The 21,809-nt window shown below is 41.7% G+C and overlaps 1 protein-coding gene across 3 annotated transcripts in view; it reads right to left on the bottom strand.

The window, feature by feature from the left end:
- USP24 (ubiquitin specific peptidase 24) overlaps nt 1–21,809 on the bottom strand; it is a 142,571-nt gene that overhangs the window by 63,970 nt on the left and 56,792 nt on the right. For all 3 annotated transcript variants that reach the window (XM_047869446.1, XM_047869447.1, XM_047869448.1), the window contains exons 17-31: nt 19,404–19,511; nt 18,341–18,490; nt 17,586–17,717; nt 16,394–16,505; nt 15,192–15,268; nt 13,827–13,967; nt 13,577–13,630; nt 12,451–12,566; nt 8,507–8,573; nt 8,272–8,382; nt 7,450–7,548; nt 7,188–7,361; nt 2,609–2,694; nt 2,366–2,459; nt 1,178–1,333 (exon numbers count right to left, since the gene is read on the bottom strand). In XM_047869446.1, the coding sequence (XP_047725402.1) occupies nt 1,178–1,333; nt 2,366–2,459; nt 2,609–2,694; nt 7,188–7,361; nt 7,450–7,548; nt 8,272–8,382; nt 8,507–8,573; nt 12,451–12,566; nt 13,577–13,630; nt 13,827–13,967; nt 15,192–15,268; nt 16,394–16,505; nt 17,586–17,717; nt 18,341–18,490; nt 19,404–19,511 (1,677 nt within the window). The remainder of the gene's footprint in view (nt 1–1,177; nt 1,334–2,365; nt 2,460–2,608; nt 2,695–7,187; nt 7,362–7,449; nt 7,549–8,271; nt 8,383–8,506; nt 8,574–12,450; nt 12,567–13,576; nt 13,631–13,826; nt 13,968–15,191; nt 15,269–16,393; nt 16,506–17,585; nt 17,718–18,340; nt 18,491–19,403; nt 19,512–21,809) is intronic.

Raw genomic sequence — 21,809 nt, 5'->3', positions numbered from 1 at the left:
TTCACAAGAATGATTACTTTAAGGCCAATATGAAATAACACAGCTTGAACACACAGGCAAGAAGTGATGCAGAAAAATGAATGAATAGAATTACACACTCCAAATTAGACTGTCAGATGAAATAAAACTTGGGACAAAGCAAAATCATTCAGGGCCTTATCTTCTCCAGACCGAAAATGGCAAGAGGGTCTGACCCTTCGCTCTCCAAGAACGGGACTATTTCCACCTGCTCACTCTCCCAACGCTTTGCTCTCAAGACTCAGAGAATGTAGCCTCCTTACGTTTCACTCAAGATTCTGGAGCAAATATCTTGCCTTTTCAGCGGTCATCCTCTAGCGACCACAATGACTTGCACACCTTATACAGTTATCAGATGTTTATTGAACTAAATCTACGAGTTTAAAGCTACTTTGGGGAAAAGAGGGTAATAAACATGTACTTTTGTTTAAATACTTCCAAACCTTTTTTTAAAACCTTGAAATAAGAAGGTTAATGTACTTCCTGACCACCCCCTCGCTGCTTCATTTAGAACAACAAATTACAATCGTTCTTTAAAAAGTTAGGATGAGGGGCGCCTGGGTGGCGCAGTCGGTTAAGCGTCCGACTTCAGCCAGGTCACCATCTCGCGGTCCGGGAGTTCGAGCCCCGCGTCAGGCTCTGGGCTGATGGCTCGGAGCCTGGAGCCTGTTTCCGGTTCTGTGTCTCCCTCTCTCTCTGCCCCTCCCCCGTTCATGCTCTGTCTCTCTCTGTCCCAAAAATAAATAAACGTTGAAAAAAAAAATTAAAAAAAATAAAAATAAAAAGTTAGGATGCATTTAGTAACGAGAAGACTGAGGATAACAACTCATGTTAGACAATTTGCTAAATTTCCAGAGGAAGACGATGGCGTATTTTACTACACAAGGCTTCCTCACTATTTATTTAGATGCTGTTTTGCAACTATAACAACATACATAGGTATAAAGTGAAAAAAAGCCTGAGCATCTTCTAAGGCCCCAAAACGACAAAATGTTTCAATTTATATTCTGTTTCTTACTTTTTTTTTGAAATCTAATTTTTTCACAGATCATCCAATACAAGTAGAAACCTATTTACTTATCTCTGGTATCTAAACGCAGGAATCTGCAAACGAAAACGAATCTGTCCAAATGAAACGAAAAGAAATGAGCCTTCTTACTTCTAAGTTGTAGAGCACTCGGAAGGTGGACATTCCCGGAGCAAAAGAGCGAAACAGACTTTCCAAAATCGAGCTGGCGCTTGGCTGATGCTGCTGCTTTGAGGACAGGGATGGAGACTTTGAGGACTGAGAACTCGTTTCGGACAGTAATGTTTTCTAAGTTTTTCAAGAATGAAAACCAAGAATATATGTGTTAGAAGCACAAATTAGAGAGAAACACATCTTAATGCGTATTCTAACATTCTTTTCTCTTTATTATAATTGCACCAAAGAAATCTTCTATAAATCAACCTCCAAGACACATCGCTTTGTAATTACTAACAAAACATCAAATTCCATCACACAAACTGTACGTGCTCAACAGCGTTCCAACCCTACCATGAATGCGTCTGAGAATGTCTTCCAGGCAACACTAGCAAGGTCATTTTTATTTGCTTCCGTGTTTTTAACATCTGCACTACTAAATACCGGTAATTAAAATTGTAAGACTGTAGAAGTGGTAGTTTTGAAAACGTTTTTAGCCAGTACTAGTGATACGTTTTAGAATTACGTTAATTTTCCTCTCCCCACAAATAATACCTGAGCCGTGTACGACAAGACCACGAGCTGATCTAAACCTTTAGCCACTGGTAACGTGAATTCATACCTTCTAACGGCTTTGTTCCACATGAACTTATTGAGAACATAATTAAACACTATTACAGATAAAATACAATTTCAATACATAATCAAATTCTTGAGGAACAACATTCTAGAAATTAAGATGAACTTTAAATATCAGCTGTGGAAAAAATGAAATGATATAATTATGCCAGCAACTCAAACACACACAACAATCACATTCAGAGAGGCATCAGGACGGAAGAAAAACATCTTTGCTGAATCAGAACTAGAGTCTGATCTTGGACAAGACACTTCCTCTCTCTGGGCTTCAGAGTTTCTTAATACAGAACAAGAAGAACATGGAAATAGAGGATATTCAAAACTTGATGTCGTTACTGACTCTAGATCACTTAAAAGTCAACATGAAGTTCTGATTTCCATGTACAGTGAAAGTAATTTTCTAAAGAAGAGCTGTTATGGGAAAGATGGTATCACATGGCCTTAAAGTGATTTCCGGTTGTATTTTTACTGAATCATGACATCAAATTTCCATGCCAGTTAGGTAACTGTCCAAGATGCTTATACCTTTCTTCCTAGAGAATCAAGTTGATCCAGGGCTTCCTGAATGGCTGGGTCAGTGGGTATCAACAGGAGAAGCTTTCGTACGCGTAGAGTTATCCTGAAATTTGTCAAATACAAGTTCTGTCACGTAAGTCAGTTTCAAGAACAAAGTCATTTGTTCCTGACAGATGTAAAGTAAAAATACGCTGGGCTCCCTAACTTTAATAGCTTTCTCTTTTTCATGCTTCATAAATATTTCCATCATACCTTGGCTCCTCCAGATTGGCGAGCTGGTAAAGCATGTCAAACACATTACATACAAGTGCCATCACAACACCAGGGAGGGACTTCTCCTGAGGAAAAAAGCAAAATATAAATACAAACTGACGAAAGAATTTTCTCTTTTTCTAACCAAATAGAAATATTGTGCCAACAATAAAATGACTAATTCTGAAAGACTGGCCACTACAAAGCTTGAAGGGAACAGCGTGCTTACCTGCCCTACGGAGCAACACCTGGGAACAGACCGGCGGGACCACTACCTTCTAGTGCGTCTACTTACAGGGCTCGCTCCTACCCGCCTGCAGGTGAGGGGCTAAGGCGCCAAAAGGCAGGCAGTGGAAGAAAGGTAAAATGATGGGCAGGTATAATGAAGAGAATGGAGAGTAGACACCATTAGAAGCTGATCATGGCTCATCAGGAGCAAACAAGGTAATGAAAGATTTAAGAGCAAAATTACAGTAGTACAAATGTATAAACACACACAACACGTAGAACAGATGTAGATGTGATTAAAGTACTATTTTCTGGTTATAAAGTTACGAAACCAGACATCGCTACAGAATGTCATTATACAAAGGAAGGTTTTTAATAAATTCAGGATATAATTTGAAAATGTTAAGCTTGAAGACGTTGTGTACAGGCATAGTTCAGATATTGCAGGGTCAGTTCCAGACCACAGCAAGAAGCAAATACTGCAAGAATCGAGTGAGTTTTTGGATTCCCACTGCATACACGTTTATACTCTACTGTAGTCTATGAAGGGTATAGTAGCATTATATCAAAAAAAAACACCCCAATGTATCGTGTCTTAATTACACTTTATTGCTAAAAAAATGCTAACCATCATGTGAGCTTTCAACGAGTCGTAATCTTTTTGCTGGTGGAGGGTCTTGCCTGGATGTCGATGGCTGCCGATGGTGAGGGTGGCGGCTGTGCAGGCCGAGGTGTCTACGGCGATTTCTTAAAATAAGACAACAATCGAGTTGGCTGCACTGATGGACTTTTCCTTTCACGAACAATTTCTCTGTAGCACACAAGGCTATCTGATAGCATTTTACCCACAAAACTCTCAAAAGTGGAGTCAATCCGGGACATCTGGGTGGCTCAGTCGGTTAAGCATCCAACTCTTGGTTTCGGCTCAGGTCATGATCTCATGGTTCATGAGTTCGAGGCCCACATCGGGCTCTGCACTGATAGTGCTGAGCCTGCCTGGGAGTCTCCATCTCCTCCCTCCCTCTCTCTCTCAAAAATAAATACATAAACATTTTAAAAAATGGAGTCAGTCCTCTCCAACCCTGCCGCTGCTTTATCAACTAAGTTTATGTGATACTCTGAATCCTTTGCCGTCCTTTCAAAAATATTCACATCTTCACAGGAGTCGATTCCATTTCAAGAAACCACTTTGTTCATCCATAAGAAGCAACTCTTCCTCTGTTCAGGTTTTATCATCAGATTGCAGCATTCAGTCCCATCTTCAAGCTCCGCTTCTAATTCTAGTTCTCTTGCTCTTTCCACCCCATCTGCAGTTACTTCGTTCAGGGAAGTCTTGAACCCCTCAAAGTCATCCATGAGAGTTGGAATCAACTTCTTTCAAACTCCTGCAAATGCTGTTATTTTGACCACTTCCTAAGAATCACAAATATTCTTAATGGCATCTTAATGGTGAATCCTTTCCAGAAGTTTTTCAATTTACTTTGCCCAGATCCATCAGAGGAATCACTATGGATAGCAGCTATAGCCTCAGGACTTTCAGACTTGAAAGTGGAAATGAATGACTCCTTGATCCACGGGCTGCGCAACGGATGCTGGGTTAGCCGGCACGAAAACAACATTCATCTCGTTGTACATCTCCATCAGAGCTCTTGGGTCACCAGGAACACTGTCACTGAGCAGCAGTATTTTGAAAAGAGTCTTCCTTCCTGAGTAGCAGGTCTCAAGAGTGGGTTTAGCAAACTATGTTGTAAATAAATGTGCTGTCATCCAGGCTTTGTCGTTCCATTTATGGAGCACAGAAAGTGTAGATTAGGCATCATTCCCAATGGTCCTAAGATTTTCAGGGGTGAAGGAGCACTGGCTTCGACTTAGAGTCATCAGCTGCATTAGCCCCTAACAAGAGTCAGCTTGTGCTTTGGAGCTTTGAAGCCAGGCACTGACTACTCCTCTCTAGCTAGGAAAGTCCTGGATGGCGTCTTCTTCCAATAGAAGGTCTTCCATCTGTACCGAAATCTGTCGTGTAGTACAGCCACCTTCATGAATTCTCTGAGCCAGATCTCCTGGAGAACCTGCGGCAGCTTCCACAGCAGCACTTGCTGCTTCCCCTTGTAATCTCGTGTCATGGAGACGGCTTCCTTCCTTAAACCTCGTGAATCCACCTCTACTAGCTTCAGACTTTCCTTCTGCAGCTTCTTCACCTCTCTCAGCCTTCCCAAGAAGTGAGGAGAGTTAGAGCCTTGCTCCGGATCAGGCTCTGGCTTAAGAGGATGCTGCGGCTGGTCTGACCTTCCACCCCGGCCACTCACACTTTCTCCGTATCAGCAATGCGGCCGTTTCCCTTTCTTATCCTTTGGGAGCTCACTGGAGTAGCACTTTCAATTTCCTTCAAGAACTTTCCCTTGCACTCAAAAGTTGGCCAAGCGTTCGGTGCAGGAGGCCTAGCTTTCGGCCTTCCTCACTAAGCTTCGTCATTTCTGGCTCTTGACCGAAAGGGAGACTCGTGCAGCTCTTCCTCTCACCTGAACGCCCAGGGGCCACAGCAGGGCTATTATAATGGTGGCCTGATTCCAGTATTGCTGTTGTCTCAGGGAATAGGGAGGCCCGAGGAGGGGGGGAGAGAGAAGGGGAAGAGCTGGTTGTGGAGCAGCCGGAACGCACACAACATTTACTAAGTTTACCGTCTTCTATGGGCACAGTTCGTGGTGCCCCAAGTAATTACAGTAACATCACAGGCCAGGGACCACAGATCGCCATGATAAATGTAATAGTAAAAAGTCTGAAATGTTGTGAGAATTACCAAAACGTGACACCGAGACACAAAGTCAGCAAATGCTGTTGGAAAAATGGTACCAGCAGACTTGCTTGGTGCAGAGTCGCCACAAACCTTCAATTTGTAAAAAAAAAACCCAAAATCTGCCAAGTGCAATAAAGTAAAAGGATGTTTGTACATTTTTTTCTGTTGTTAATTAACTGTCATAATGCTACTCTTGAATGGGATCTTCCTTAAATTCTTACTATAAGTACGGTTACTTAAAAAACAAACACATTATACTAATACTGACCCTGAGGAGTTGAGATCAATGGCAAGATTATGCTAAAGGTAAAAAAACATAATACACAAAGATCTTGTAATTGGAAATAAGGCAATATGTGTATATATATACAAATATGAAAAAAAAAAAAACCTTCACATGCTATTAGAATACCTTTACATAAGGTCTGGTGTGATGTTCCTTGTTGGACTATAAAAGCTAAGAAGCACAACCAGTCTCATTGGTTTTTATCTCTGGTGCCAAGCTCGGTCCTGACACAGAGAAGGTACAAAGTACACGGGCTGATTTCAGGAAATCCCTCAAAAAATCCTGACTTTGTACCTTTTATGTTCTAGGCACTGTTTTAGGTGCTGGGGATACAACAGTGAGCAAAACGGGCAGAAGTCTGCTCTCATGGAGTTTATATTTCACTGGGGAGAGAGAGAGACATTACATAAGATAAAACACACGGTACGTTAAAGAAAACGTTAAGTCGGGACGGGAGATACGAAGTGCAGGGCTGGAGCTAAGAATGTAAATAGGATTGCCACCAAGAAGGCAACATTTGAGTGAGAGCCGAAGAACGTGAGAGGGGACCACCTGGATATTGGTGAGGAACGTTCCAGACACAGGGACGAGCAAGCGCACGGACGCTGCTAAGTCTGAGGACCAATGTGGAGGCTAGTGCAGCTGGAGGGGTGGGAGCGAGGCGGGGTCAAGGGAGGAGAGATCAGAGAGGTTCCACGAAGGTCTGTGAGGTTGGCCCTGTGGGGATCGGCAGACCCTGGCTCCTACTCTGAGATGAAGTCCTGGGAGTCTTTGGGCTGAGGGTGGCACAACATGACTGCTGTTTAAAAAGACCCCGGGCTGCCAGGCACTGTACAGAGAAGAGACTGAACGGGTCTGGGGCAGAGCCGTGAGAGCAGGGAGGCACTGCTGGAACACTCCAGGCGAGGCATGGCGGGGGCCTGGACCGGTGTGGAAGCCATGGAGACAGATGACAGTAACTAGGTTTGAGGCGTATTTTAAAGGTACAGTCAACAATCTGCTGCAACCCTGTCTTCACTCGGCTGTCAGGACTCGCTTGGCTTTCCCCTTCCTCTCTGGCTCTTCTGTGGTCTCCCCTGCTGGGTCCTCTTCACCCTCGATCTCTATACAAAGAAGTTCCCTGGCTCGGTCCTTTGGCCTCTCCTCTGTCTACGCTCATTCCCTTAGGAACCTCATCGGTCAGGACGTGTCTGGGAGAAGAGGACCCGGTCATCCAAGTCTCTGGGGGCTTCCTAAATTCTGACTGGTCACCTGACTCCAGCACCCCGTACCTGCTCCATGGCGTACGATGAGCTAAAGGCCCCACTGCCGCTGCTGCTGGAGCTGGTCGAGGAGTCCGCGGAGCTGCCGGATGGGGTCCCGCTGCCCGAAGTCTTCACCGTGAGGATCTGTTCATCAGAAAAGCCCAGCTGGTGGAGGAGCTTTTGATCTTTATTCACGGTCAGCTGCGAAAAGTGGTTTCTTAATTACTGGCAGGAAGAGGAAGGCATTGACGGCAGGCTGAAGGGCCACAGAGTGTGGGTTTAAACCTACCAGGCTATCGTTCGTAAATATCTGTATGTTGTCCACAGGTGAGCACAACTGCTTGGCTATCTTCCATCGCACGCTCCCTATGGTTTCATTACTGTGAGCCTGTACGACAAAATTAAACGCTGTTGGGAGTCTTTTGTTTACTTGTCCGTTTAAACAACTGCTAGCGAGCACGGACTACGTACCAGGCACTGTTCCAGAAGCTGGGAACAGAGCAGAGGACCCACGGACAAAACTCCCCGCCCTGTAAGGCTTCCCTTCCGCAGTAATTCAATGTCCCGTCTTCCCACCCACCATGCCTCGCCATCTCCTGTGAATCAAATCTCGAGTCCTTCTGCTGCCGCCGTCTCCACTCTTTCCCGTTCTCTCTACACTCCCCTCACACCAGCCACCTTGCTTGTCACTCAGTGAGCCACGCAAGTCCCTCGCCAGGGCCTCAGTACCTGCCGCTCCCTTTGCTTGGAATGCTTTTCCGCAGAAACTATTTGTTGTCACTTCGTTCCATCTTTGTTCAGATGTCACCACCTCGGAGAGAACTTCCCTGCCCATTTGATGACATTTCACACATACGCGTTGGCTCTCTACCAAATTATTCTGCTTTATTCTTATTCTTTAGAACACTCACCACCACCTGATGCTATATTATATACTTATTCATGTGCCTCTGTACACCCATCAGTTCCCTTTCACTGCAGGCCTTTAGTCTATATTTGTTTGCTAGACAGCTTGCAGAACAGTTCCCCGTGGAGCTATCCCGCTCCACAGTGCTCTTGGGAAGGAAACAAGACAGTACGAAAATGGCTACAGGGCTTAACGTAAACCTACCTCTACAGTGAAGGTATCTTTGGTAGACTCATACGTGACGTTGAGAGTTAAAAGATGTCCATGAAATGAGGCACCATGAGGTAGAATAGTTCGTGGAACAGAGTAAAAATCCTTGAAAAAGATAGAAGTCAAACAAGTCAGACGCACAGCGTCACTGTTAAGTCTCCAACGTACACACCTAACACGAGTCTAACGATAGGATGATAAAATTGCTTTAAAAAGAAGAGAGGCTTACCTCTATAGTGATCACATAGCGTTCTGCCAAAAGCAGCAGTCTCTCGATTATTACAAGTTTGGTGGATCTATAGATTAAAAAACTTTTTTTGAGCATATTTGAAATGAACTGAAGACTTGAACGTATTTGAAATAAGTCGCACGATTCCAGTCTGCTTCACCAAAACCACGCAGTTAGCCTCAGTGGCCGAAGGCTTAAATCTGCAAAGACTAAACTGCCCTGTCACCCAGGGCGGGAGGCGGCTCAGCCACCTTACAGCCGTTGTGCACTGATGGAGCAAGGGAGGACAGGCAGGCCCCCTCCATGTTTCCTTTTCTGTCGTTTCCTTTCTGTCTTTTTACACAGTTGTTTCATAAATGAGGACCTGGGACTCCAGGCCTGTCTGTCCATCAATCCACCAAGAATGAACAACCAGTAGGTGTGAGTCTCATAATCTTACAACTAAAATATGCCACCTAATTCTGTAAACACATGGAATCTGACAAAGTTCTGAATTGGCTGAAAACTAGTAAGTGTACCACAAATAAGACTTGCTGTTCTAAATAGTTTAAGAATGAGGAGGAAGGAAGGACAAACAACTGTTTATCTGGTTTAAACGAACATTCTGTAGAGTTAAAACACACAAGTGGGGGGCACCTGAGTGGCTCAGTCGATTAAGTGTTCAACTTCAGCTCAGGTCATGAGCTCACGGTCTGTGGGTCTGAGCCCTGCTTTGGGCTCTGTGCTGACAGCTCAGAGCCTGGAGCCTGCTTCACATTCTGTTTCTCTCTCTCTGTGCCCCTCCCCTGCTCACACTCTGTCTCTCTCTTTCTCTTTCAAAAATAATTTAACATTAAAAAGAATTTAAAAAACACACACAAGTGTTAAGAATTATTATCCTATAGGTTTTCAAAGTGCTTGAGAAATCAACACTCATCAGGAGACAACCATCTCTGGAACAGGCAACATATAGCAAGGTTAAGTGCTAGCTTAACCCCTGAAAATGAGACCCGAGATCCCTTTTGGTCAGACTTAGGGAATATTACTTATTATTTGAATTAACAAGACTCTAACGTCCAGCAGCTTATGTACTCACAGCTCCATATTTGATTCTAAAGACAACATTACGTGTGTTAACATCAAGAGATGGAAATCCAAATGTCCTTAATTTAAACATGTGCTCTCCCAGAAAAGAAAGTCTAGGCATTTCAAACAGGCATCTTTCTAAATCTGAAAAGAGGTACTAACACTTTCTAACAATTGGTCTGGTTGGCTGATTAGCAGTACTGAAAATTCTACTTTAAAAAGAGTTTGTTAAATACGCTGTAATAGTACTGTTAAATATATTTAACAGAGTTCTAAATTCTTTCAGGCTATGGGCAAGAACTAGAATTTGATATTCAGGTGGGGAAGCTTTAGGAATATCTAAATGCTATAGTAAGAGAATTATTTTTAAAAAAAGTTTTTTTTTTAACATTTACTTATTTTTGAGAAACAGAGTGAGACAAAGCGTGAGCAGGGGAGGGGCAGAGAGAGAAGGAGACACAGAATCTAAAGCGGGTCCAGGCTCTGAGCTGTCAGCACAGAGCCCGACGCGGGGCTCAAACTCACGAACCATGAGATCATGACCTGAGCTGAAGTCGGACGCTCAACCGACTGAGCCACCCAGGTGCCCCTATAATAAGTGAATTATTGAGTGAACTATCTTAATTGTGCCTCAATAATGAATTAAATCTCAGACAACATTGCAGACCACTGTAGAGATGAGAGAATAACTCTCCCCCGTCTGCCACCAAAGGTGGAACTATGGTCACTGAGAAGTTCTCTCAAAACCAGTGAAATAAGAAACTATAATGTCGTGGTTCAAATGCAACTTTGAAATTATACACTCCTATGAACAGTGTTTGGAGTTTATAATAAGAACAGTTAAGAACTATCCTGTGGCTGTGCTCTGTAGTCAGTCAAATATGAAATGAAATGATTCAGAATAAAAAACACTTAGTAAAAAGAGAGAAAAATAACGCACTTATTTAAAGATGTTACAGTTTGGGGCGCCTGGGTGGCGCAGTCGGTTAAGCGTCCGACTTCAGCCAGGTCACGATCTCGCGGTCCCGCAGTTCGAGCCCCGCGTCAAGCTCTGGGCTGATGGCTCAGAGCCTGGAGCCTGTTTCTGATTCTGTGTCTCCCTCTCTCTCTGCCCCTCCCCCGTTCATGCTCTGTCTCTCTCTGTCCCAAAAATAAATAAACGTTGAAAAAAAAAATTTTTTTTTTAATTAAAAAAAAAAAAATTAAAAAAAAAAAAAGATGTTACAGTTTGGAAATCCCAATCCAATAGTTCAAAATTGGATTTCTATTCTGGTTTGTCAGATAAATGAATCATTAAGGACCTAGGTCATAAAGATGGACCACATCTTACAAACATGTAACTAAAGACTCTTAATGTGCATTTTTTAAAAGTTTATTTATTTTCAGAGAGTGAGTGAGTGAGTGTGTGAGCAGGGGAGTAGCAGAGAGAGGAGAGAGAATCCCAAGCAGGCTCTGCACTGCCAGCACAGAGCCCGACGCAGGGCTCGAACCCACGAACCATGAGATCATGAACTGAGCTGAAACCAAGACTTGAACACTTAACCGACTGAGCCACCCAAGTACCCCTACTCTTAACATGCATTCTTAATGAGAGTCTATTTAAGATACACTTCCAACAATGTGGGAACGCAAAGGTCATGAGTTGAATCTATAATCACTTGCCGCCATTTTAACTGGGTTTTTTTGGTAAGATTTTACCTTTAAGCAATCCCTAAATATAACGTGGGGCTTGAACTCACAACCCCGAGGTCAAGAGTTGCATGCTCTACTGAATGAGCCAGCAAGGCGCCCTGCTTTCTGGCATTTAAAAAAAAAAAGTCCAAGAGGGTTGAATTTTATTGGAGCCTCTCTAATATTAGTACCACTACACAGTACTCATTTAAAAAAAGATGATGAATGTGAGCAAGGCTATTGCTTTGATTCCTATTCTAAAGGGAGCCTTTAAAAACAAGAAGAACTGTAAATAAAGATAAATAACATATGTACATACATAAAGTCATTCTGAGAAGAGAGAGACAATACGTGCACCCATCACTTAGAGGGCAGCAGAGCAGGCCTCGTTCTGAACACCTGCCAAGGTTTCCTGGGCATCAGTGATTGGGGGCTGCTTACTAAGAATAGAAGGCTCAGAAAACCTCACAGGAGCATCTGAGCTATGCTTCAGTCTAATGTTTCTGAATACTCACCTATGTTCCTCACTGTATCAAAGAACTATAGCAAATACTGAACTCGGGTTTCACTGATAATATTTGAAAACACTAAACAGGGCAATCTAACAGGAGACTTCAGCTCAAAGTTTGAACACAAATATCTGGGGATTAAGTTCTTGTTAGAAGTTATTGAAAACTAATTTTAAGGAAATAATATTTTAACTATGATGTTATTATAATGCACAATTTTAATTAATCATTACCCTCCGTCTCATTTTGCGTGTGCTGTTAAGTGCCCTGGATTTGGGCACCAGGAGACAGGTTATGTCTCAGTAAGCACATATTTCAAACTTGAAAAATTACTCTTCACACAATGAGTATATCTTTAGTCTGTTGTAAAGAGTAGCTTACTCCTATTTACACAGAGTCAAAGTGAAAGAATTCAAATTTTTAAAAAAAGTAACAAAACAACAATAGTTGTCCAGCAGGCACAGGGTCGGGGCAGACCACTACTTGGTTCTGGTGACAATGACCTACGGATCTTCAGAAAAAAAATGCAGATCTGGGACATATGATGGGAATACACAATTTCTCAGGATACGACTCTCTGCAAAAACTATGATACAGAATGAGGAAAATCAACCAAAAAAGAAGCCAGTTATTTTTCCAAACAGGTACATGTGTATTTACGCATCGTGTGAGTACGTGCTGTAATTTCTGCACACTTACCTATATGGAGACTGAACGGATGTTGCTACAGTTGGCATAGCAGTTGCCGTAAGCATTTTTGTTGCTCTGGTCACTGCATGCGTCAGAGTGGGGCCACCAAGTGCTGAGCTGGCTGCCTGTGAAACATGAAACCATCATTCTATTATCAGGGTTTCTCAAACCTCGGGCCGATTGCTATCTTGGGCTGGATGGACGCTTTTTGTTGTTAGATGGCTTTCCCGGGCTTTGCAGGATGTTTAGCCACATCTCTGATTTCTAGTCACTACCCACCTACTGCTACCAGAAAGGTCTCCAGACATTGCCAAATGCTCTCTGGGATGCAAAATAACCCCTGGCTGAGAACTACTGTTCTACATATGTTAATACTTAAACGGTACCTCATTTAATTAAGGTACTTGAATACTTTAAATGGCTTTTTATGATGACAGATTTGGGTGAAGTCACAGATTTGGGTGAAGAACTATGAAAATCCTGCACAGATTCAAGCACGTATTCGTCATCACGAGGTTTAACTTCTTGACCTTTGGGGGCAGTAGCATTACGTTTCTGGAATAGGTAAAAAACTTAAACACAACTTAAGAACAGAAATGACTGTTTAACGCTTTAACCATCATCCTGGAGCCAAGGCACTGGAAATGTATGTGAGATAGTATCACACAGCAGGCTTCTAATGGACAAAGGCAACCAATACCACCTACTATGGCCTTTAATAGCATCTAAGATATAATCGCAGCTGAAACATGGGCAAGGGTGGGAAAAAGAAGCTCTTGCATAAAATCCCTGGGCAGAGAAGGAAAAAGGGGAGAAGAATCTACTAGAAATGTGGAATGTCGAGTAGGCCCGTTTTCTGAAGACAGTTCCCATACCCCAAAAGGGGGGGCGGGTGCAGTAGGGATGAGACGTGGTGGAAAGAGAAGCAAAGCTTCCCTACGGAGGACATTTCTGTACTGGGGGAATCCAGGCAAATGTCTGTTCCCTCTGTGACAATACAATACGGCTGACAAATTCTTCGACAGAACCCAGCCACAAATATCAACATGACACATGATCTCAAACAGAAGATTATAAAAGGAAAAATGTCAAAGCATTTATTTCAAAAACATGTTAAATAAAATTTGCCACTCACTTCTAATCTCGTGTAACAATCAGCAATAAATTTCTTATGTAACGATACGGAATCCTAAAAGTAAGAGGTACATGGAAATTAAAATTAGCCCGACATTTAACTGCAATCATTATTAATGAGAAAACATCAAAATAAAAAAGCCAATTTTCAGGCATGCCAAAGGTCAGAACTTGTCAAAAAAAAAAAAAAAATATATATATATATAATTTTCTGTTTTGTGTGTAAGTACCTTCTGTCCTTTGATACCCACCTTCTTCAATCTGGGATTTAGATTAATGTAACTATAGTTTATGATTAACTGAATAGCTTCATTAGCAATTTCTTCATCAGGTGATTCCATGGCTATTTTCCAAATGAAATCCATTCCTATCAATTCCAGCTTTTCTACATACTGTTCAAAAGAAAAAAATCATACAGCACACCAAGGTCACAAAATTACAATTATTTTCTGTTATATCATTAAGTCCACACCTTTCAGTTCAATATGCATTAAGACTGCGAAAGCCAAGCTACATATGAGAGCACTACTGTACTGTATTTTAAATCAAAAACAACTAACCACAGAAACACTGGGCTATGTCCATGGCAACCAGGGGAGATATGGAGAGTTTTCTCCAGATGTTCCTAAACCCAAGCTGGAAATCTACCCAAGCAGGTTACAGAAAATAGCACAGGAGTGAAGGAGCACCAGCTTCAGGAGCTTGTCCTCAAAAGGAAACAGAGCCAGGCTAGAAGTGGTTAATAATCCTTGAGGCTCAATCGGGTCTTCCCAAAGCTCAGTTCAAACGGCAGGATCCAAGCTTGTAAAAATCCGTACCATCCACGAAGCCAGGCCTTGAATCAAAAGAGTTAGGTCTTAAAAAAGACCATTATTTACTGCCTCTCTTTTTTTAAGGTTCACATGTAAATATAAACATAAGTTGCATACATTCGACAGATCCTCACACTCTCCTGCTTCACTGTCTGTTCCTAAAGTTTCCTCCCCAAATCCCTGTCGCTGTGATGAACCGAAGATTCATCTTCAGAATGAAAGATGTTATTATTTTTTTTTAATCTTTTATTTATTTTTTGAGAGAGAGACAGAGTGTGAGCAGGGGAGGAGCAGAGAGAGAGGGAGACACAGAATCTGAAGCGGGCTCCAGGCCCCGAGCTGTCAGCACAGAGCCCGATGTGGGGCTCGAACTCACAAACCGTGAGACCATGACTTGAGCCGAAGTCGGATGCTCAACCGACTGAGCCACCCAGGCGCCCCAAGATGTTGTTATTTTTTAGGAACACATCCATTACTGGATCTGAGGAGCTGGAAGCTTCGATAAAACTATCCCTGTCCTGCATTCACCTAGCCACAGGAGGCTGCTGGCTGCCCTGGGTCAGCAAGAAGCACGGAGGGATGAGAAGTCAACTCTGTTCTCCCGGGCAGTTAGCGAGGTGTCGCTGTGCCAGAAAGGGAGCCTCCGTTACGCTCTAAGAGAAGCTCTGTCATCAAAGCAAAAGACGCAGTTGAGGCGATGCCCATTCTTTAAAAAAGGTCGTGTTTTCTCTCAATTAGAACACCTTTTTTGCCATGTTTTACTAGACTATCCAAATTATCCAGATTTTGGAAGAAGGTACTTACCAACTGAGCTCCTTGTCGTTTCAATCGATGATCACAAAGATTCACATTTTCAAAAAAAGTCTTAAATAAGTTAAACCCTGAAATTACAGAAGGTCAGATAAATTCATGCACTCTAAGTAACACAGATAACCAAGGAAGAGACTCAAAGTATATCAAGAGCCCAGACTGTAAAACTCTTGGGACACAACAGACATAAATCTTCAAGACCTCCGATTAGGCAACGGTTTGTCAGACATGGTACCAAAAGCACGAGCAGCAAAATAAAAAGTAGGTAAATTGAACCTCATCAAAATTAGGGGCTCTTGTGCTTCAAAGGACTATGAGAGAGTGAAAAGACCACCCACTGAATGGGACAAAATATATGCAGAGTGTCTATCGGATGAGGCGCCACTAGGCAGAATATATAAAGAAGTCTCACAACTCCACAATAAAAAGACCAACAGCCCAATTCATGACGGGCAAAAGGTCCGAACAGACATTTCTCCAAAGAATATATACAAACAGTCAATAAACACATGAAGAGATGCTCAACATCCTTAGTCATCAGGGAAATGCAGACCAAACCACGAGATAACACCTCACACACACCAGGACAGCTAGAATAAAGACGACAGACAGAAACGAGGATTGGTGAAGATGTGACGAAACTGAAACCCTCAGATGTTGCTGGTAGGATTATAAAACGGTGCAGCCACTTTGCAAAATAGTCTGACAGTTCTTCAGAATGTTAATTGTATGATCCAATTCCACTCCTAGGTATATACCCAAGAGAAATGAAAACTAACGTCCACACAAAAACTTGTACACGAATGCTTACAGCGGTGTTATTAGTAATGGCCAAAAGTGATTAACACTTCAGTATCCATCACTGATGAATGGATAAACAAAATGTGGTATACTCATACAATGAAATATTATTCAGCCATAAAATAGAATGATACTGATATGTGCTACCATTTGACAACTGAAATGGTAAGGCCATATAATTTAAAGTGAATCGCGAGATACTACTCACATAAAAAGGAATTAATCTGTGTATATAAACACAGGTATATACAGATATGTCTTTATACGCATAAAGAAAAGTCCAGAAGGATAATCCAGACTGCTTAGTTGCTTCTGAGAAGTGGGCTTACAGGGAAAGGAAAGAATCACGTTTCTTAAAGAACTGAGAAAAAAAAGACTTGAAGTTTTCTTCCTACCATTCATGGTGATTTCATATGACTCCAATTTAAGAATTTTCTCCTTGAAAAGCTGCTGCTGAACGTCACTCTCGAGATCATGTTGGCCTTTTGTAAACCATTCAAAACACATCTGTGGATTAAGACAAACATTACCCTATAACTAAAATTCATGTTAGGCAAATACTTATTCCAAAGTGGGAGACAGAAGATAGGCTATGTTCAATGCTTCAAAAATTTGTATTACCAGGGACAACGGAAACGCCTGGAACGCCAGAGCCAAATAAAGCAGTTCCTAGCAGCCTTTCCCTCAGATAATGAAAATATACACTCCTCCTGTTCAATGAAGGTTAGACTTGGGCTTGCCCACTAACGTTCATTCATAAGCCTTGTTGTGTGCCAGCCGCTGTGCTGGGCACGGGCATTTATTCAGTCCTTTCAATGATCCTAGGAAGTAGTTACAACTCTGCAAACGGAGATGAGCACACAATTCATCGTTACAATACGCCAAGTCAGGTGTTCTGCTCCTGGCTTAACCTATTTTCAGCTGTTTAATTATAGTCGGAAAAAAATCTGTCTGGGCATTTATTCTTCTTTGTGTTTAGAATACAACAAAGAAGTTTGTGTTTGTGTTTCTGCCATACAACATCATTGCAGGAACTCAAAGTTCTTGGTTGGTAACTTAAAATTAGTTCCATGGGAGGGAGAAAAATTATAAGACATACTGAGAATTCTTCAGCTGTGCTCTTTCGGCTCAATTTGGTTTTGTCCAGAATGGTATAAAAATCACCGAACTCACACGTTTATGTCATAGATATGTATCATACAGTGTATTTTTCAGCACTTACAGCTCCTGGCCGATTAGCATAAATGTGTGCTTAGCAAATTGAGAAGCATTTAAAAAATTGTTTTTACGTTTATTTATTTTTGAGACAGAGAGAGACAGAGCATGAACGGGGGAGGGGCAGAGAGAGAGGGAGACACAGAATCCGAAACAGGCTCCAGGCTCTGAGCGGTCAGCACAGAGCCCGACGCGGGGCTCGAACCCACGGACCGCGAGATCGTGACCTGGCTGAAGTCGGACGCTCAACCGACTGCGCCATCCAGGCGCCCCTTGAGAAGCATTTAGAATCGACGATGTGAGACCCATAAAAAAGGTAAACTACAGAAGCCCCACTTCTGCCTTATTTTAGCCACACTACCACCTTCTTACCTCTCGATCCAATTCACAAACATCCTGGCCAGTCACAAGACACTCCCAGATTTCCTTGGCACGATTCCAACCCAGATACAGAGTGGCTTCTTGCAAGAAAAATGCTAGAAATTTTAGATGGGCCTCTAAATACTGCAAAAAGAAGTAATGCTAATTAGTTAACTCCAGGCATTCCTGCGCAAAAGCAAAATTAAAACAAACTTTTTAAAAATTAAAACAAGAATCCTACCTAACGCTTGCACATATAATTTAGGGTGAAATAAAGGTGAGACGTCTGTTAACAGCACGATACAGTGGAAACTACTTCAAGTCTGTTACAACTTCTAGTCAAGTTGGATGGCAGTAAAATATCATCTCCGTAACCTCATACCGAAATACCGCAAGCACTGGTTAAGTTTTTTTTTCTAATTTTTAAAAACAGTATTACTAATCAACTGATTTGAAAAACGAAAGCAATTCTCCACAGCACAGACCATTATCATTTCATATGAAAGGCAGAGGAAACATGGTAATCTTTATCACTTTATCGTATGCAGTTCTAAGGTGATTTGCTGAATGATTCGCCCACAAATAACAACTTCCTAAGCTGTTATTGTAAAATGGTTATAGTCAAAACATAAAACTGCTCCATCGCTACAAAGAAACCTCATGCCACCTCTCTAGAGCGACACCCTACCAGTATCACGCTTATAGTTCGCGCGCAAATAGCCAAACGGATGCTGTAAAGCACGACACGAAAGCACAGCTCCGGATACCTCCCGGTAAGTGTATCGGCCATCCACCAGCGTGGAACCAGTCAAGCCTCCGGGTCCAGCCACAGCGGCTGCAAGTCGATGACAAGCTATCAAACTTCCGGTCACCAACTTCACGATTTCAAAATTTTTCTTCAAGTCTTGAATGATGCTCTTGGCAAAAAACAACAAAAAGAAAAACGGCATGAGAATCTGCAGTCATTTTGTGAGTTTAGCAGAAGCTTCCGCTTCAGCACGTAGCCCTAGTGAGGGACTGCAAATCTAAGGATTGCTTCACTGAGGATTCATTCCCTACACAAAAGCAAACAAAATCATCTAGTATGTGCACTTACTAGGGAACTCATAAACTTCTCTGCTAACGTTTTGCTTCTAGAGACATTCTCTCTCTTTTTTTTAAAAGATGGATTTCAGAAAAGAATCTTTTCGCTTCTTGCATACTTTTCAGGTCTTTCCTCCCAAGGCTCGTACGCTGAAGGAGCTCTGGGTCCTTTAAACAATCTCGTCTTCCTGAGATCAAATGTCTTTAGATCTTTTCGAACACAGTTCTGAAATACCATTCAGCCTTTTAAAAACTGGCATAATCATGTCAATCAATTAAGGAAATAAAAAGGAAACATGGGGTGCCTGGGTGGCGCAGTCAGTTAAGCGTCCAACTTCAGCCAGGTCACGATCTCGCGGTCCGTGAGTTTGAGCCCCGCGTCGGGCTCTGGGCTGATGGCTCAGAGCCCGGAGCCTGTTTCCGATTCTGTGTCTCCCTTTCTCTCTGCCCCTCCCCCGTTCATGCTCTGTCTCTCTCTGTCCCAAAAATAAATAAACGTTGAAAAAAAATTAAAAAAAAAAAAAGGAAACGAATCAAGGATGTTGGAAAAGAAGAGCTCTTGTAGAAATGAGAGCAGAATGATGTTTGAACTCAAGATTATTAAGGAATATAAATGAGCTGTTTTAATAATCATCAGGATGTAAAATGGTGACTTTACACGTCAGCAATTTTATTTACGTTTTGTTATTAGAGAAGTTGTGTAAGTGGGCAGAACCGTATGCTGATCAAACATAGCTGCTCTCTTACCTTGTCTTGCTTTTGATAGGTCTGTTTTATGAACGAGCGGGTGATCTCGTGGAGCTGACGCAAGGCTGGCACCACCCATACAAACTGGGGATTGTTAAGCTGAGACGACTAGAGTTAAAAAGAAGTTACATTAGTTGCATCTAGAAATGAATGGCAGGCAACGTTTATTAGCTATAAAAATTTCCCAAGTCGATTAGGTTTGATGCTATACATTCTATTATTTTCCTGTCCACACTGCTCATTTACAGCTCATCTCCATGCACTCGTAAGTCAGTCTTCAACTTCTTATTCTGCATGCAATTTCCTAAGGCCAAGAACTGCAAACAGGAGTGGATGTGAAGTGACAGTAAATGTATAGGGTACATCAGCAAAAAACAGACGACAAGGGATTAGCAATTTCAGAGGATAGATTAAGTAGCACAGGCTGCTAGGACATGTTGACATGATCAAATGAACTGACGGGCAAAGTTTAACTTGGATGATACTGGACTGGCTGGTGAGGAAAATGGTATAGAAATGTGATTTTCTACAATTATATGATTAAGATACCAATGATATGATCAAGACTCTGATAGTGGTCTATATATTCAAGAAAATACTCGTGACCTGCTTGTATCTCCTAGTTAAAACAATTTTGCAAGAGAGAATTCAATTTTTATTAATTTTTACAGCCACTTTACATTTGTATTTTGTATTTTTCAGAAACACTTTCAAATGTTATTTCTGAAACTGGTACAGGACAATCCAGATCTTCGTAGTACGTATCTGAAAAGTCTGATGTTCGTGAAATAATCTTTAAAAACAGAACTGCTCTCTAACATAGAACAACTTTCAAATTAAGAGATCTGTAAAATTTGGAAGGCTGTCAGTTTAACACTATTAATCAAATTATCGATTAAGTGTCTAAAAAACTGAGTACAATAAGTTTTAGGTCCTTAGCCTTTATTTTCAAGGCTGAATTTTGCTTTCGTTTTTAAAGGCTTCTTGCTTCTTCACGTCTTTCAGTAACATGAAGACCTTTATGGGGCAGAAAATACTTCTGAAAAAACCTACTTTCTGTCTTTGGCAGCAAAACAGCATACTACTGAATATGTAAACGAGAGCGAGCTATTGCCCAAAACAAGACTGGTCTTGGAGATCAGCCAACCAATCGCAAATACCGTATTTCCTGGATTCTAAGATACAGGTTTTATAAATTTCAACATTTCTGAAATTGACACTTTTTACAATTTTGTCAAAAGTAACTTAGCAGCCACTAAGGGGGGAGACAGTTTTGACACGGCTGTCCTTACCTGTGTACGTGCACCCTTAGCTGTATATGAAATGTATCTACTTGTGCGTCTACCCGTCATTTTAGTTGCGACCTCATATATGTAGCACCAAACAAGGATGGCTTCTTAACTTGAATTTCGATCACAGATTTGTTACTTAAACTGTCAAAGAGATGACACTACGATGTAACAGGATTAGCCTGCCGTGTGTGTCAACTCAAAAGCAAAGAATCCTGCCAGTGGTCTCAGTCTCAAAGCCAAGAGAATTTGGTGTGACAGACTCATACCCTGTGAAGGGCCGTGTCGCCCACCACTAAATGTCTCTGTCCAAAGGTTGCACCCAAAATTCAAGAGAAGCTGTTTATCTTGTAGTATACACAACTTGACTCAGTTAAGGAAAAAAGCAGCTTGAGTTTTACAAAAAAGGACAAGGACACAAAATTCCATAGTCTTTAACATGCCTCGGAAGGATACAGTCATTCTTACGGAGGTCAAAGTCACTACCAGATAATGAAAAGCACTGTGCCAGTGAAGCTGTACAGACTGGTCAGAAAGAGGCTTAGATGCAAACTCTTGAGTGTGACTTTAAACTAAAGAATGGTAAAACTAAAATGTAGCTTCTTTTTTCCTTCTCTGCAACTTACTAAATCTGTGATGCAGGTTGCAGTCACTGGCATCTTAGAATCAGAGAAATAAGGTATATATTAAAGGCCAACTGTTTGCAAGACTACCTACGTATTTGTGCTAAAACAGAAGAGTTGCAAAATGACAAAGATTAAAACCCTAAGGCTTAAGTCCAAACTCATACCTACCAAAAGGATTATAAACATGAGGATATAAATATGAACCCTCTAGCAAATAATCAGATATATTAAAAAGCAGTATTAGGACGATTTCAGTTAATTATGGTTAGAATATTTTTATTTAACATAGAAAATCATCCTTTGAAAGTAGCTCACCATCCAATAAAATTCAGGAAATCAAATAAAATTGGAATTTAAAAAGTATTTCTGATATGGCCTTTCTAAAGTTTAGCAAACAGGAAAGATGTTATTTATTCCATCATATCCACGACACGATGTTGCTCAGTTACAAGAAAAATTTAAATTATTTTTCTCCGCTTACCAAAAGGGCA

Source organism: Prionailurus viverrinus, chromosome C1 (genome assembly GCF_022837055.1).
Source record: "Prionailurus viverrinus isolate Anna chromosome C1, UM_Priviv_1.0, whole genome shotgun sequence".
Lineage (NCBI taxonomy): Eukaryota > Metazoa > Chordata > Mammalia > Carnivora > Felidae > Prionailurus > Prionailurus viverrinus.
This window is presented reverse-complemented; position numbering and strand designations above follow the sequence as displayed.